The sequence below is a fragment of the Sycon ciliatum genome, chromosome 13, assembly GCF_964019385.1.
Source record: "Sycon ciliatum chromosome 13, ocSycCili1.1, whole genome shotgun sequence".
NCBI lineage: Eukaryota > Metazoa > Porifera > Calcarea > Leucosolenida > Sycettidae > Sycon > Sycon ciliatum.
The window spans coordinates 10068965-10087787 of NC_088655.1; the positions used below are offsets into that span (position 1 = coordinate 10068965).

Sequence of the window (18823 nt, forward strand, 5' to 3'; positions counted from 1 at the left end):
CGTTATTGGCGAAGTTGACTGTACGTGGTGTGCTCGAGGACTTTATATGTTGCGAGTTTCAGGTGTCTTGACAGGTGAGGTCGCGAATGTCGCGATGAAATACATGAAAATGAATTCGAAATAACTAATTCTGTTATTGTGAAAAAGGAGAAGGACAAAATGTTACGAGTTATGACTAACTGTCCACCAACGAAGGTTGTTGGTTTGCGCCTTGGAGAAGCGTTGGAGCTAGGTGTCAGGTCGCCGAATGTCTCAGTACTCCTTGTCAGTTTTGTGCCATTTTGTCGCACTCGCTGACTGTATAAGATCTGGTTACGTTGGTGGACAGTTAGTCATAACTCGTAACATTTTGTCCTTCTCCTTCTTCACAATAATTCAATTGGCTCACCATCCGAGTTGAACTAATTACTTATTTTGCATTACATGCACATGTACTCTCGTACTTTCTTACTCTCTTACTTTCTTACTCTCTTACTTTGTGGCTGATTCCATGCTGGTGTTAGCCGCATTCTGGTTCCCCATCTTCTTTTCTAACGAATGACTCCATTTTGCAACGAAGTAGCTTCGAAGGGCTTCTTCGTTTCTAGCCTTTGCATTTTGTTCTCAGACGAATTTTTCGTTACGTTTTTTTCAGTGCATGTACCGTGAGTAGTCTCGCACTCTAGATTTGTTTTGCTCGCGCGTGGCTTTCCTTTCCATTCTTTTTGTTATGCATGACCATGGCGAAGAATCGGTATGACATACACGTGTACGTGACCAGGTGACGACCGTACTTCGAGTGTTAGCATCGGTGGATCCTAATGTGTAATGTGTGCCGTAAAGTGAGAAACTTTCACTAGAGATAAAATTTCGCTATTTTCGTGACCATCCCAATTTCGCGAATATAAATCGCCGCAAACTGGTCTGTACATTGATTTTAGACAGTATAAGGTCCAACTGAAGAGATACAATCGCAAAAGTTTCTCATCATGAACCAGCCCAGTTCATGAAAACGCAAAATTTGCACGCCGCGAAATGTTTATCGCTTTACAGTAAATGGCTGCAATGGAGGCTGTGAGTGCTTAGATAAATATTAATGTAACTATAACTGCTTTTATTGTGTTGGGATGCATTGGGATCGCAACACCAATACCCTTGGCTGGCGCTGTGCTGGGGTGTTGTTGCACGGATATCAAGCTTTTGCCAGACAGACAGCCAGACAGACAAACAGACGGACAGACGGAGATAGAGAAAAGGAGAGAGAGAGAGAGGGGGGGGGGGGGGAGGGAGAGAGAAAGAGAGAATGATGCCTACATGGAGAGAAGCTCTTTAATAATACACACAGCTGAATGGCACAGGGCTTGAGATGACTGATCTCCTGACACGGGTATTAATAATAAAGCTGTGTTCACAACTGACGCGTGTACGCGTGAAACCACGCGTTTGTGCGTATTTTGCTGGCTTTTGGGGCGCCATACGTACGGAAATGCGCCGAGATGGAAAATCAAACATGGAATTTTCAGCGTGTACCAGGCGCTTACCAGTGTACAAGCCACTGACTTTCACTGGTGGGGATAACAAATTAGTATTCGAAGGCGTCACACGCCCTAAATACGAGTCGAAATGCTGTTTAAACAATCGTCGAGGAGACAATAGTCGTAAAATGGCAATAAATAAGATAAATTGTGCACTCATAACAACAGCAAAAAATGAAGAAAGTTAAGTTCCATAACGTTTTCTTGTGACTGTCATCAGTGGAACGCCGTCGCATAAAAATGTAATAACTAAAACACACACTTATATACATGTAGCTAATATGGTTTCAGGTAGAAATACAGCAGCCAGCAAGTACAAAAAGCAAAGTTTGCACCTTTGCAATGTAATACACACGCACCATTACATTCATTCACACAGTATCACATTCATCTGCCACTACCTTTCTCACATACACTATATTCACACATTGCAAAGGTGCAAACTTCGCTTTTTGTACTTGCTGGCTGCTGTATTTTTTACCTGAAACCATATTAGCTACATGTATATAAGTGTGTGTTTTAGTTGTTACATTTTTATGTGACGGTGTTCCACTGATGACAGTCACAAGAAAACGTTATGGAACTTAACTTTATTCATTTTCTGCTGTCGTTATGAGTGCACAATTTACCTTATTTATTGCCCTTTTACGAAATGCTGTTCTTTGTGAAAGCCTAAGCGCGCGCGTTTGGGCACGCATGAACCGTAAGCGTATCGCGTCCACGCGCCAGTTGGGAACACGGCTTTTAAAGTTTTATTGCTGTCAACCGATGTATACTTTATGAACTTAGACGACATCTCCTGGCACGTCAACAGATGGCCAGCTAATCAGTTGAGATAAAGGGTGAGAGCCAACCATGGCAGTAAAGAGTAGTTGATTCATTGATTTTCATTTAAAAGGATTGACCAAAGGCTGCGGAGGCCTATCGAGGGGCTCACCTGTAGCAGGAAAGGGGAGGAAGATGTGTACTTACCAACACAGACAATGCTACGTAATGCCGCTGGAATAGACGCTCGGATAGTAGTCTGGCTTATCGAGTTGCCACCTGCGTTCCAGTACGTCAGCGTCCGTTGGTAGTGCACGTTGATGTCGGCCAGTAGGGATTGAGCACACTCGGTGTTGTTATCGGTCGTCGGCAGAGTCAGGCCAACCCGGCTACAGGTACCATTGGCTGTGGCGAAGTCTACCGTGTAGTCAAACAAGCTGCTAGTGCCGGGTCGCGGCGGCGGCATCAGCAGATACTCTCCCTTGATGCATCCATCGCCACTATCGTAGCCCACGGCTAGGGATTGCATGGACAAGAATGCAAGATCAAGATCAACATGATTACAGCGATGTGCAGCGGACATTACGCAAAGAACACAGGGACCATGGTGAGTAAATTTTCCTACCGGTAATCGATTTTCTTGAGACTGTCAGCAGGGAAAAGTCGTCTCACAACAGAAGCTATGCGGGGAGAGAAACTAACTTACTGTATTTTCCGGGGTATAAGCCGCACTTTTTTTCGCTAAAAATCGGACCAAAATCGCCCCTGCGGCTTATACACCGAATATGCTTGCGCGAATGAATGCTTAGCATACATCAGTATGCATGCTGACGTCATGTGACATGTCATTCGACTCAGCTTCGCGCCTGTGTTGCTATCCCGGCACTTTTACTAGTTTTAGTGCGCGGGCTACACCATACGGTACGCATATACGGGGACTCTATTTTTCATAATCTGATTTAACATGGTATTTAGCTCCATAACCATAATAAATTTGTAGAAAGGCCATTTGTCAATGAGTGTGAAAAATCTTGGTTTGTGGGTGCAGCTTATACTCCGAATACCAACTTTTAGTCAATATTTTGCCTCAAAAAGGGGGGTGCGGCTTATACCCCGGTGCGGCTTATACCCCGGAAAATACGGTATACGACTGGAGGATAGATCACATCTGCTGTCGGATTATTTAAAACGCATCGAGCATCCGCAACACAGATACGAGAACAGTTGAATCACCTGGTGGTAATGGCATACCTGGGTCAGAGGAAGGGGAGTACACGTCTGTGTGCTGCCCATTTCACCAGGCAGTGCTCGATCATCCCGGCACACGGACACGTTTCAACCGTCACAAGGACGACTGACGTGAAGTCTTCAGCTGCACCCTCACGCAGACACGAGAATGACGTTTCTACACCCTACGTACAACTGGACGCGAGAGCACTGCCTGCACAATGCATTTTATCAGCCACTGGCCATCGTGAGAATGTACAGTGAAACCGGTCTAAGACGACCGCTCAAGAGACCTTCAAAATGTGGTCTCTGTTACCAGGTGGTCTCCTTATCCGGGGTCATTTGACTGGAAACAGCATCCCTTGGTTCTGGTTTCAGTGGTCTTCTAGAACAGGTGGTCACCTTATCCGAGTGGTCGCCTTGACAAGTTTTACTGTGCATGCAGATTACGAGATACAGAAAAACCTGTCAGGGCGACCACTCTGATAAGGCGACCACCTGTCCCAGAGGATCACTACAACTAGGACCAAGGGAGGCCAATTCCAGTCAAATGACCCTGGATAATGAGACCACCTGTACAGAGCGACCACGCTTGCGAGGTCCCTTGAGCGGTCGGGCCAGACTGGTTCCACTGTAGTCGACATGACTTACGATTCTCGCATGTAGCTCCGGAGTAGAGAGGTTTACAAACACACGTGTAAGACGCCAATGTGTTGTTGCAGACACTGTAGTTCGAGCACTTATGTAGACCGAGAGCACACTCATCTACCTCTGTACACACACACACACACACACACACACACACACACACACACACGCGCGCACGCAAGTACACACACACACACACACACACACACACATGTACACACATGTACACACATGTACACACATGTACACACATGCACACATGCGCACGAACACACATCAAAATTTGGACCAGTCAAGTAACGTTAACCCGTCCGAGAAAGTGGACAGATCCTCGGCCCCAGAAAGCCCAGTAGCGTTTGTGGATACTCACAGTTGGCTTTGTTCCGTCTTTCTCTTTTATTTGTTATATTTTTTCCAAGTTTTTGCTCTGTCGCCAAGTCGGCCACGGTGCTGTAAGTGATCGCGACGTGGGAGGGAATTTGCCGTTCACTTCCTGAGGAACTGCGTCCGGCTTGGTTTCCGGTCGCTCCCCAGCCGGTGATGCCAGCAGCGCCAGCGCCAAGCAGTGCCTCGCCGCCGACGGTCTCGCCTCTCTCGCCGGAGACGCAGGGCCCGCCGCGCGTCGCAGCGTCGCGCTGCACTCGCTGGTCCTTCGCCCCCCCCCCCCCCCCCCCTCCCCTCCCACCGTGGAGTCTGGCGTGGTCTCCCTCGTTGACATTCATTGTCATGATGAATTTGATGACCACTTTGTGGTGGGTCTGATCTACTCACCTCCGACCGCTTAGGAGCTGCATCTGCGCCTTGATCCAAGAGGGTGGTGGTGTTCCTGCGGATACGGAAAACTCGACCAAAGGCCGAGTCTCACGCGGACCGTGTTTTTTTTTTTTAATTTTACCCTTTACCTTCTGTGTGTACATGAATTTGACTCTGCATGATTTCTCCTGTATTTGCATTTTTGTTCGCCGTTTCCTTTGGGTGAGTGGTGTCCTAGGTTGGTGCTGTTTTGGAAAAGATCCCTACAAGGATAGGGCATAAACAGGTGGAGCAGCTCGCCAGCCGGGGTCCTCTGTGAAACTGTTGCTTGAAGGTTCCTTCATCGACGCACAGTTTCGCGGGGCTCCCGGCTGGTGTCAACCCTCCTGGCCTACTCGTCACTTGCCCAACGGTCACGCCTGTGCATGTTTTGTTTTATATTCGCCTGTCTATGCTATTCATATTAAATTTTCATTTCTTTCGTCTTCCTGTCTCCTTCTCCAGTCTGTCTTCTCGTTCTTTTATTTTTCCTCTATCCCATTCTCGGCAGAGGGTGCATTTTTTGGTGCGGGCGTATGTTGTCCGTGGCCTCTACTAGGTCGGTTCCTATTGGGTGCTTATACAGTCAGACCTCGCTTAACCGCACGCATCCGTTTTCAGCAAAAATATCCGGAAAGGCGAGGGAACCGGATAATCAAACACACATAGGGTGCTTTCGATTACACGCATTTCGGTCAATTCTACTTCTTTTTTTGAAGTAGAATTAGTTATTGTTGATGCACAGTTCGATTACACAAAAAGTCACAAATTCCGTCGATAGAATTGATTTTATCCAATTCCGTCGAATCCGTCAATTCTGAAGAGAGGGCGGAATTTCTCTAATTCTGGCGCCAGAATTGCACAGTCGGTGTGTTACCGGTCTGGTCATGATTCAAGCGCGCAAAGAGCCTCCCTGGCCGGCGTGTGCGCGATGCTGGGTCCACGTGCGCGCGAGGGTGTACATGATCTCTTTTTACGATTCATCAATTTTGTTTGTGACATGACATGAATAAAATGCGTTGTGAATTCCAGTCGTTCGTTTACAAGACCGAATCCGCTCATTCTGGTCATTCCAGAATTTAAAAAAACCAGTTCCAGAATTGTGTAAACGTGTAATCGAAAGCGCCCATAGTGTATGTATGCATGGCATATGCTGTAAATCGGTAACCAACAATTTTCTTCCGGATGGCGAGGGATCCGGATAAAGGAGGACCGGATAAGCGAGGTCTGACTGTATTCTGTGTGGCGCTGTGTCCGCGCGGACTGTGTGGGGGCTGCGTGCGGACGGCGCAGGTGGCACCACAGCGTGTATTCAATGTATTGTACGCATTCTAGTTTCTTCTTCGCTAACTTCTCTCCTGAGACTCTCGATGGTGCCAGAACGAATATTTGGGCCTCTGTACGTGGTGTATGCGTGGATGAGTGAGAGTAATCGGAAGAGCCTATCGTCTTTTTTTTAAACAACGGCATGTCGAACACCATTGTGCAGGAGAATTAGTTTCTTTATAGCCGCAGTTTGATACATAACAGAAATGAACTTACAGTCAACTTCGCTGGTAACGACTGCGGATATAACGACAATTCGCGAATAACGACGGAATTTCCATGCCCAGACCAAAGTCCCATCCCACTGTAATACATATAATGAGACTTCGGGTATAACGACACTTCGCGAACAAGGACACCTTTTTGATGCCGCGCCGAGTGTCGTTATAAGCGAAGTTGACTGTACACTGTCGGGTCAAACTGGGACATGGACAACGGCTCGCTACCTCACGAAAGTCGCTATAACTATGCGAGTTCATTATAAGTGGAGTCGACTGTACATCAGATCCTGTGCATCATGCACATCAGATTCCGTACATCCCACACCGCGCGCCCAGCTCGTGTGGGGCACTTTTCAAATTTTCTCAGTAACGGGTTTTCCAGGTGCGTGTGTACGTGTGTGTGTGTGTCTGGTTCTCTGCCTGACTACTACTATAGAGCTGGTGTGACAACGTACAGGGTAATTCTGACTGGTTGACTACATATAGGAGCTCTGACTACATATAGGGGATTGACTGCATACAGGGTCCAACATATTTATTATATTCTTGAATGACAGGCTGAACTTCCGCCAACTTGTACAAATCCACAAGCAACTCTACCTACCCGAGCATATGGCATAGAACTTGTCGGATGCCGTGACACCGCTTTTCGACATCAGCACTGAAGATGGGTTGACAGACAAGGACACAGCACCCGTACTGGTCCAAATGTCCAGAGTTTGCTCTCCCAGTACCTTTCCCAGGTTGCGAAGGAAGTCCAGCAGGCACTGCTGGTCACTGACAGCACTTGGAAGCAGCAGCCGCTGGCTGCACCAATGGATGGCAGAGTCATTGGTCACCTTGACCATGTTCTCGACGTTGAACGGCACCGAAAGGATGTTCTGGCCGCACGTCTGCCGGAAACTTGCTGCGGAGAGAGAGAGAGAGAGAGAGAGAGAGAGAGAGAGAGAGAGAGAGAGAGAGAGAGAGAGAGAGAGAGAGAGACACACACACACACACACGCACGCACAGAGAGGGAGGGAGAGAGAGAGAGAGAGAGAGAGAGAGAGAGAGAGAGAGAGAGAGAGAGAGAGAGAGAGAGAGAGAGAGAGAGAGAGAGAGCACAGAGCACAGAGCAGGTACGAATCACAACAGAGCACGAAAGTTTGAACAAGCATGCGGACACAAATATTCCCGACCTCGGTAGCCATTCCGCGGCATGCGGAGGCTTGACTGCGGCCAATGATTCACACGGCAAATTAGTTGTGAAAGGGGGGTTCACAGAAGCATTTTGCGATGCGATGGGGATGGACAGCCACGAAACCGGTAAATTCCACAAATCGCACCAGTCGTGCAGCTCACACAACGGGCACAACTAGCTGGCCACAGTAGTTGAGCTAGGCTAACTAAAAGTTTCATGATGGCGTATTCAATCTGGACCTTCTTTGCAGCAAAGGCCGTATGCTTGCGCTTTGAGGCACGTTGTGAGTTCCATTTCTTTTCTGCCAGCAGGCAGATGGAATTCTCTTCCAGCTGACTGTAGACGGGCCCAGTCTCTTGCTCTGTTCATGCACATGGTTAAATTTAACCAGTAAAAGGGCAGTAGCGTGTTGGGACTCCTCTAGTAAAATAATAAAAACTATTACTACTACTACTACATCAGCAAGACAAAATCGCATTGCTAGCATCCGTTGTGAATGGTAATTGGCGAGTTGGCATCGCACTTTGGCTTTGCACATCGCGCCACATAGCACCTTGTATTGCAAAAAAATGCATTTGCGGATACCGCTTTAATTAACGAGAGAGCTTGGAAGCTCAGGGCCCTACGCTATGCTTTTTTGCCTTGATGACCTGGACAAAAAAAGCATAGGGATGTTATAAATTCTTATAAGTTTCTACTTTTTGTTTTTAGACATAACCTGGGATTCGAACCCGCACTATCGCCCTGCATGCATCCCCCGATACACTTTGCATACATACTAATTCTTCCAAGTTGCTTCACGTTATGATCTTGTATTTGAAAGCCCTATTTGAATATGCATTGTGGCCAGCCGTCTTTGAATGTACGGTACGGTACGGGATAGGTACGGGACAGGTACGGGACAGGTACGGGACAGGTACGGGACAGGTACGGTCGAGGGTAATACGACACCGTCTACCGCCTTGATGACGGCAAAAAAAGAAAAGGGATGTTATAAATTTTTCAATTCTCCTAGAGTCCTATTTTTCTTCAGGCATTACCTGGGATTCGAACCCGCACTATCTCCCCACATGCATTCCCCCATACACTTCGCATTCATACTCATTCTTCCAAGTTGCTTCACGTTATGATCTTGCGTTTGAAAGCCCTATTTGAATATTGCGGCCAGCTGTATGTGGCCAGCTGTGTTTGATGGTACGGTACGGTACGGGACAGATACGGGATAGCGCCAGGCATGACACAAACACACAAACACACAAACAAACACCAAATTAAAGCTGTGTGGACCCTGGCTAGCGCCAGACGTTACTGAAGTAACGTCTTCTTTCATAGCTACGGGAATTAAAAAATAACTGCATGTAGACCACAGTCACCGCCACTGTCTATGCCACTGCACCTTTTTAAATACAGTTCTCTCCTAAATACTGTGGAACGGCTAACTTTAGCGGGCACAATTTTTATCGTTTTCTCAATCTGGACCAATTCGCGATGAAATATTTTAGCGATCCGAGTTTCGGGCACAAAAAAAGGAAGGATGCCTATACTGCACAGTACATTCAAAAGTTCGATTGGCGCGGCAAAACTTTAGCGAAAACACTCCTTTTCGCTAAAGTTGCTAAAATATCACCGGCGCTAAAATTAGCCGCTTATACAATGTAGTACCCATTACCACATTAGTCTTAGAAAAAGAAGAAAAAATTTCACGGTTCGCGTGAGACTCGGCCAAAGGCCCAGTTTTCCGCATCCGCAGGAACGCCACCACCCTCTTGGATCAAGGCGCAGATGCAGCTCCTACAGTCCATTTCAAAACTATAGACGCGTAGTGTTTTGCAAATTTGATGGGATTTATTTAAATATTTTTAGTTTTTTCTCCAGATTCCGTCTCTGCATCGCTTCACAATTCTGGCTATATACTTTGTTTTCGCTACAATTGAAGTTGATTTTTAGGCCAGGTTTTCCGGTTTTACATGTAATTTCTGTTTTGAAGGGTTTGACCAGTTTGTTGGGAAGGCCATCGTGGCCATGTGTTTTTTTATGAAGTATTTAGTATTTATTCAATATTTCTCTCAGGATGTGAAATATGAAATGTCTCAGAAATTCAGTTTATTTTGGAACGCAATTTCGCGTACATGTAGTGATTTAGCCTACAGTTAGTTCACGAGTCATTTCGTGGGTTGTTTGTTTCTTGCGTTGCACAGTGCAAGACAAGAATTTGCACAACTGCACAAGAGTATTGACGTTGACTCTCAAAATGATTCTTGGTCGCATTTTGTTTTTGTTTCTTCTAAGTTTTGACAAAGGGACATGTATTTTCGTTTTGTCTTTTCTCGCAGTGTTTCCTTTCATTTCTAAGCCGCGACGCCGTCGCGTACTGCGGTACGACGGGTCACGTGCTGCCAACCTACTGCATTCTTTATTCACCAGTTTTCACAGCTACACTGCATGCATTGTATAATGACTCATGATTATTTTTTGCTCTGCGCTGAATCCCGTACTAGTGTAGGGCTTTTTCAGAGTTTGTTTTCGATGAGGCTCGGCAGGTTCGGTTCTTCGAAGAGAAAGGGTTGTCTTTTGTTGTTTGCCAAATCTATTTTACTACCACGAAGTTTTCCCGTTGCGTGTGAGAACCTGCATGACAAATTGGTAGCAGAGGATGGTTGTCAAGCAGTGGTTCCTTCACCAAGCGCAGTGTGGTAGTGAGTAGTAGCATTTCGGGTTTTCGCTGGACAACATGGATCTTGAGGAGTGCAAGAAAGCGAAGGTCAAGGCCAAGTTCCATGTCACACGAAATCGAAACTTGTTGCTCAGCAGGATCTACGAAGAGGATGCGACCTCGAAAGAGATCAGGAGGTTGCTGGATGACGTGACTGAGAGTATTCACAACGCTGTGGATGTGTGTCTAAAACTGATAACGCGGTACGCAGAATTAGGACTACCCACAGAAAAAGTGCACGAGGAGATAGAGGTCATCAACGTCGACTACAGCGATGCTGTCAGCAAGACCAGCGACGTGCTGGCAGAAATAAGCAAGAGGCCAAGTCGAGCCAGAACTGGTGAAAGTTCGCCAGCTTCCATCACCAGAGCCAAGAACATAAGATTAGTAAAGGCAATGTTGACGCAGAGCTTGGAGAATCCCAGAGCAAGTGGGAGGATGTTGACACCGCCACACTCTCCTAGCAAGGCCCTTGAGGAAAAACAGAACATGTGTGCTGAGAAGAGTCTCAGTCGTTTTGGGAATGTGTCTGTATCCAGTGTCAGCCAGAGTGCGACTGTTGAGGGGACTACCCAGCCGCCTGCCATTTCCTCGGGAGCACCTCTGGGAGCAAATGCATCGGCACTCCCCCTGGGAACTCCAAGTGGTGACCATCGTGATAGACAGGACGAACCGCCTGGCGCTGACATGACAAGCGTCAGTGACAGCCAGCCAATTGTGTCGTCGTCAAGTGCAACCATGGCAACCAATGTGAGTACAGACAAGTCACGCACAATCAAGGTGTCCTTTCCGGTCTCTTTGTCGTGTGTACCTACGTTACCGTTTACGGCGGAGCTCTTGTCAAAACTTCACCCGGTTGCCATGGCAACCGCCAAAACCATGGCAACCGCCAAAACCATGGCAACACCGCTGAACATTGGTCATCAGTCTGCAGGGAGTAACCAACCAAGTGGCATTGCTCAGTCTGGCATGCAGCAAGCACCGGTATATACGTCGGCAGCTTCGGCAAGAAACGTAATCACTGCCCCTAACCGTAGTTCAAGTGGGGTCAGTGTACCACCCAGAGCATTGTCGGCCACGACCATACTCGTGCAGTCAGCCCAGACGCAACCAACTCCTGCAGTGCAGCCTCCTCGTGGGACGCAACCAACTCCAGCTGTGCAGCCTCGTGCAGTTGCAAGTCATACTCTCTCGGCTTCTACACCTGCATTTGTGCCGGGATCAGGAAATTTGTACGTTCCACCGCCGACCCATTCTGGACATCCATTCTCATTTGGAACACCACCGGGTTTCTTGTCGGCACCCGACTTCCCGACGCACGTCTTGCCGAATCAGTCTGGAGTAATGTCTACACCACCAGCGACCCAACCGGTCATGCAACAAATACCAGTTGGTCAGCCAGGTCACGCATCACACAGTGAAGATTATGGTCTTGTGCAGCCGAGCAGTCTTTCAGTTGCCATGACTTCGCCGAGTGGTCTACCAGTGCAAGCGAGTAGTTCTGGTAGAATCGAATTGTACCGACATTTAGAGAAAGTGTCAATTCCAACGTTCAAGGGCGACAAGCGGCAATATGAGACGTGGAAGGCGGCGTTTGAGATGTGCATTGGCTGTGCTAACATTCCGGATGGGCTGAAGTTATTGCAGCTCCGGAAATACCTCGCGGGCGATGCACTACGGTCTATCGACACTCTTGGCTACTCGGCCGAGGCGTATGAGGCAGCACGACGTAGGCTGGAACGCAAGTTCGGTGGTCAGCGACGTCTAGTTGCAGTGCATCTAGAAGCCCTTGAGAAGTTCCCAGCGATGAGATCTGCAAACGCCCAGGAGTTGGAGCGTTTTGCGGAGCTACTCGATGTCGCTGTGGTGAATTTGAAGGCGAGTGGTCAGACACAGGAGTTGGCTAACGGGACATTTTATGTCCGGCTAACACAGAAGCTGGGGGTGTCTCTTCTGCTGAGCTACCAGAAGTGGATACACCAGACAAGCACCTCTGAATCTGTCGAAGCGCTTCTGCAATGGGTGGAGCTGGAAAGCGAGTTCCAAGTACGAGCCCAGGAGACGATCCAAGGTATCTCCACGGCAACTCCAGTAGTGTCCACTCAAACAGCAAAGAGTCACCCGCTGAAGGGCCAGGCCAGTCATGGTGGAGTGAAGCATCAGGCATTCTTCGCTGACAAGCCCAAGAAGGCCCAGAGCAGCAGCAGTTGCCCGATCTGCACGAAGATCCATCCCGTTTGGAAATGCCTAGAGTATCGGAAGCTGTCAATTGCAGAGCGTTGGCAGAAGGCCCGGACGCTCAAGCTTTGCTACCGTTGCCTTAACTCTGGTCATTTGGGAAATAACTGTCCCAGGTCGCAGCCCTGTGGTGCAGATGGTTGTACAGAGACCCACAACGCGTTGCTGCACGGAAAGTCTAGTACTACTACAGACTCGAATGGAGCCTCACAGAAGCCAGTGCTCCAGGCTAGCGCCTCCACGGAGGGGGGTGACACCAGTTCCATGGCCACACATATGAGTAGTGTCGGCGTTAGAGCTGTCGCACTGCGAACCGTTCCCGTCATACTTCGCCACGGCGACAAGAATGTCACGGTCAACGCGCTGCTGGACGACGGCAGCACGCAGTCTTACCTTAATTGCGACGTTGCGGCACAGCTAGAGCTTAGCGCTCCCACACAAGAAGTGTCAGTGAGCACGCTGAACGGCCGCATCGAGACCCTAGAGACCATGCCAGTCGACTGCCACATCGAGAGTCTGGATGGCAGATTTATCACACAGTTCTCTGCTCTGACTGCCAAGAATGTCACCGGTGACCTTACACCTCATGATTGGTCGGTAGATCAGACACGGTATCCGCACCTCAACGGCATCGAGTTTCCGCAATGCCAGAAGAAGCGAGTAGAGGCGCTGATCGGCCTTGACCACGCTAGTCTCCACAGGTGCATGGAGGAAGTCTATGGTGAGGCTCATGAGCCATTCGCACGCAGAACGCCACTCGGGTGGACATGCGTTGGCAGGAGCACCAGACCGCAACAGACGACAAATTTCACCCGCACGTACTTCGGAAAGGACGTCGACCTGAATGCACTGGTGAGAAGGATGTGGGAGGTGGAGGAACTTCCCCAGTCGTACGAATTCTGTGCAGATGATCAAGCCGTTTTCGATCAGACGGTCCAGTCAATGAACTACAAGAACGGAAGATACCAGGTTTCGGAGCCGTGGATCAAGAGACCACCTCCGGACAACTACAGTCGAGAAACTGCAATGAAGCGGCTCATCGCAGCAGAGAGACGCCTGGCGAAGGAGCCAGACGTCGCTGAGGAATACCGAACCGTGATTCGCCGTCACTTAGAACAAGGGTATATCAGCAATATCAGCAACGCAAGTGATGGCGACGGCTGGTATCTGCCGCACTTTGCTGTTGTACGACCTGGGGCTACATCCACAAAGGTGCGTGTGGTCTTTGATGCAGCAGCAAAGACGAAAGGCAAGTGTCTGAATGACTACATCAGCACTGGGCCCAAACTACAACGGGACCTCACCGACGTTCTTCTGCGGTTTCGGCGACACCCAAACGCACTGGTAGCCGACGTGGCAGAGATGTATCTACAAATCGAGTTGGAAGAGGATGACCGACAGTTCCATCGATATCTTTGGCGAGAAGATACGGAGGACCAACCGGCCGTTTACCAGTACAATAGAGTGGTGTTCGGGATCAATGCATCTCCATTCTTAGGTCAACTGGTCTCGCAAGAGCATGCGCGGCGGAACCAGGAGGAGTTTCCTATGGCAGCAGAAACCGTGTTGAAGTCCACGTACATGGACGATTCAATGGACTCGACAAAGTCAACAGAGCTAGCGATTCAGCTGTACCACGAGCTTACAGCGCTGTGGGGTCTCGCTGGAATGCATGTGCGAAAATGGATTTCCAACAATGTTCAGGTGCTCGCCGAAGTCCCCGAGGAGGACCGAGCCAAGGAAGTGGACATCGCTAATGGAATCCTGCCGACGACCAAGACTCTCGGAGTTAAGTGGCGAGCAGAGGAAGACGAGTTCCTGATTCATGTCAAGCCGCCATCACACATTGCCACCAAGAGAGCGTTCTTGAAGAACCTAGCCACATTGTTTGATCCGATCGGATTCGTACTGCCATTCACCATAGTTGGTCGGATGTTGTTCCAGAAGATGTGGCTAGCAGGTGCTGACTGGGACGACTCTCTGCCGCCAGAGCTAGGAGCGGAGGCGCAAAAGTGGTGTGCCGACATGGATGCACTCCAGGATGTCCGAGTTCACCGGTGTCTTCAACGCGATGAAGAGGTGGTGGAGACTAAGCTACATGTATTCTGCGATGCCTCGCAAGATGCATATGGAGCAGTCGCTTATCTCTGTCATGTGTACCAGGATGGTACGAGGTCCAGTCGATTCGTCATGGCTCGAGCCAAAGTGGCACCGTTATCAGCTGTTAGCATCCCCCGACTCGAGCTAATGGGAGCAGTCATCGGATGTCGTCTTGGTGTGCCCGTAGCCAAGACACTCGCCATCGCAATGGAGAATGTCGTGTTCTGGAGTGACAGCATGGATGTCCAAGTAGTGGAAAGAGTACCCGGATCTCAGTGTCGGTGACATCGTCCTCGTTGTGTCAGCTGATACCCCCCGTGGCAAGTGGCCTCTTGGACGGGTGTTGGAGGTCTACCCTGGTTCTGACGGCAGAGTGCGTGTCGCTAAGCTCCAGGTCGGAGGCAAGCAGGTAACCAGGTCAGTTGTACGGCTATGTCCGGTTGTGAAAGGCTGACAGTCCGTACGCACGTTTTAGATGGACTTATCGCCATCTTTAGTCAGTTCGATCTCTTTTCTCATTTTACTCATTCTTTGATACGGATGTATCAAGGAGGGGGGTATGTTGGGAAGGCCATCGTGGCCATGTGTTTTTTTATGAAGTATTTAGTATTTATTCAATATTTCTCTCAGGATGTGAAATATGAAATGTCTCAGAAATTCAGTTTATTTTGGAACGCAATTTCGCGTACATGTAGTGATTTAGCCTACAGTTAGTTCACGAGTCATTTCGTGGGTTGTTTGTTTCTTGCGTTGCACAGTGCAAGACAAGAATTTGCACAACTGCACAAGAGTATTGACGTTGACTCTCAAAATGATTCTTGGTCGCATTTTGTTTTTGTTTCTTCTAAGTTTTGACAAAGGGACATGTATTTTCGTTTTGTCTTTTCTCGCAGTGTTTCCTTTCATTTCTAAGCCGCGACGCCGTCGCGTACTGCGGTACGACGGGTCACGTGCTGCCAACCTACTGCATTCTACAGCTACACTGCATGCATTGTATAATGACTCATGATTATTTTTTGCTCTGCGCTGAATCCCGTACTAGTGTAGGGCTTTTTCAGAGTTTGTTTTCGATGAGGCTCGGCAGGTTCGGTTCTTCGAAGAGAAAGGGTTGTCTTTTGTTGTTTGCCAAATCTATTTTACTACCACGAAGTTTTCCCGTTGCGTGTGAGAACCTGCATGACACAGTTTGTTTCGGATTTTTGTTCCTGCTGAGACAGTGCTGCGTCCAGACCATCGCGGGTGCATTTTTGTACGGGTCCTGGTAGCCTCGTGGTTTCGATCCGTGATTTCCAGTACAAGTGTGGGGCATTCGAATCCCATCACGCCTCCTGCCTTTTTTCTCTTCTTTTCTGCATGTTTTGGATCTTGTTGGGTGAAATACAGTAGAGATGATAATTATATTTTCTCTTTTTGATTTGATTTGAGCCTCGCTGTTCCCTTCGCCTGACACAACGAGTGACAGTGGTTTCACTCACGTCAGTTGCAAGGTGAGTTCGACGACGAGGATTTCGGATACTCAAGCGTCAATCAAATCCAGCTCTTGTTCGAAGAAACAATGAACACGACTAATCATATCTTTCTCGGCATCACTGAGATTCTTACGGGCCTTGGAAGCCATTACTGTCAGGCACTCAGAAAATGCAAACAAGAAGAAGATTCATTTGAGACTTTCATTTCTTTTGAGATTTTCCTCACACCTTTTCATTTGCGACTTTGCGTGTTTTGCATCTTTTGTATTTCCCGCGGCGACGAAGAAAAACACATCTGAAAACCAGAAAACACTCATGCAAAACTCACGGCTGTCGTGCGCTACAGTACGTATGGCTCATACGTATGAGTTCACGCGTCTATAGTTTTGAAATGGACTGTAAACGGTGGGAGGTGAGTAGATCAGACCCACCACAAAGTGGTCAAAGACCGAAATCCCATTCACTGCATCCATGTTTCCCTCGTGCCAGGCCATGAGTTCCCAATTAACTGTGGGTCGCAGCACGGCTGGAAAAAATCCTCCCGCTTCCAAGCAGGACTTGAACCTGGTACCCTCTGTTTCTCAATCATGGTCTTAGACCATCCCACTATGCCTGCCTGACTCCTTAGTAAAAAAAGAAAAAATCTTAGAAATGCATCACAAATTTACTGCTCCTTTCCTTCCACATGTAAAGTCTCCAGGACAACAGAACACACACCTTCAACCATGTTGAAAGCTTGGCATAACTGGCACCTCTCTCCTCACATCGCACGCGCACGCATGCACGGGCACCCACAGACGTACGATCACTCGCATGCGCACGCAGCCACTCACTCGTCTGCACGCTCACGCGCACGCACGCACACACACACACACACACACACACACACATGCACGCACACACACGCACACATACACACATGCACGCGCGCACACACACACACACACACGCACACGCGCGCGCCAGCCGTCGTTCACAAAAGCAGATTTCTCTTGCAGCGGCAATCACAGCAACTTACCGATGCACACGAGCTGATGCTGTGGAGGAATGGAGCCCGGCATACCAGCCATGCCAGCCCCAGCAGCGCCAGTCACACCGCTTGAGTTCACAACTTGAGACGTGTTCACCCAAAACGCGAAATCCGCACTGTAGTGGAGGCGAATCTGTGCCAGGAGCGACTGCATGCAAGCTTGATCCAACACCGAGGGCAGTGCCATGCCGCTGTTCGTGCACGGCCCTCGGGCTGTACGGAACCCAACGCTATGGTTAAGAGCACTGCTGGGCCCAGGGGGGATGATCAGATATCGGTCCTGTTCACAGCCTGCGCCGGACGAGTATCCAGTGACTGCAAAGACAACAAGGACGGCAGCACACAGAGTAGACATTGTGAACATTCCAGCAGGGCTAGCTAGCATAAGTGACAATGACACATTGTGCGTACACAATACAAACCCCGAGAGAAGTGCCGTTAAAATAGTCCTGCTCCGATTGAGATCACTTCCGTCCCCCAGGTTATCACAATACATGAAAGAACCTCTCAGGTCAGGGTGTTAACTGCCACCAGTGGGTACAGAGGCCACGCGATTGCGTCATCAGTTCAGATGCGCTGGCGAAGTCGCGACACAGCGCTGCACTGCACTTGCACTAGCGGCTCATGTTGTATACTTAGAGCCCGTAAGAAGATCTGCTGACTCATGCTGTATGCTTAGAGCGCGTAAGAAGATCTCCTGACTCATGTTGTATACTTAGAGCGCGTAAGAAGATCTGATGGCTCATGTTGTATGCTTTTAAAGAGCCCGTAAGAAGATGTACTGATTCATGTTGTATGCTTAGACTTAGAGCCCGTTAGAAGATACGCTGGCTCACCCCATGACATCATTCGCATAACCTCTAATCTTGTTTTCAGTGCTATCTGGTTCGGCCTCATTTTCTCTGTGCGGCGCTGATGAGCTCACAAAGGAGGAAACACTGAGCTCTGTCCGCAGATTGAGTAACCTCTAACTACGGTCTGTAAAACTCTGACATGCGTGCCGCAGTACCAGTGCAGCCGGTCTCCGCAACTCTTCTGCGCCACCATTGCCCCTTGCCTACCGCCGTCACACCTTTTTACACTCTACTTCAGGGGCAACAAGTAGGCGCGACTTACAATCGTGCATGCCTTACAACTGAAGTGAATTATAATTGAAATAATAATCATGGCTCGAAACCTAAAACGGGGGGGGGGGGGGGGGCTTATAATCGAATGCGACTAATTCTTGGAACTACAGTATCTGCATGACATCACTCATTCCCTATGTCTTGGCATGGTGGATAATGATGGAAACTCGCCGATGTTCTGTAAGACATTCACAAAATCGACAGAACCATTGCTACAGGGCAGAAAAAACCCTGCAAAGTCTGCTTGCCTTTGTCATCCGTTGCGAACGCACTACGCAAGAACCGTCCCAAAATCTGCTTGCCTTACTCGAGGACTTCCGCGGTCAGTGGCGGGTGGTGTATTGTGCATTTTTGTATTTTGTATTATGATGTGTGTGTGTGTGCGTGCGTGCGTGCGTGTGTGCGTGCGTGTGTGTGTGTGGATGTGCATGCCCACTGCGTGGGGGGTTAAGGTATGCGAAAGCTGCCCCAGT

The 18823-nt window shown here is 48.7% G+C and overlaps 1 protein-coding gene across 1 annotated transcript in view; it reads right to left on the reverse strand.

Moving 5' to 3' along the window:
- Positions 1 to 18823, reverse strand: part of LOC135829985 (uncharacterized) — a gene marked incomplete in the record, with an annotated part of 44019 nt that overhangs the window by 12788 nt on the left and 12408 nt on the right. The window contains 4 exon segments of the mRNA XM_065342377.1: positions 2487 to 2795; positions 4158 to 4277; positions 7098 to 7400; positions 17212 to 17538. Coding sequence (XP_065198449.1) covers positions 2487 to 2795; positions 4158 to 4277; positions 7098 to 7400; positions 17212 to 17538 — 1059 coding nt within the window.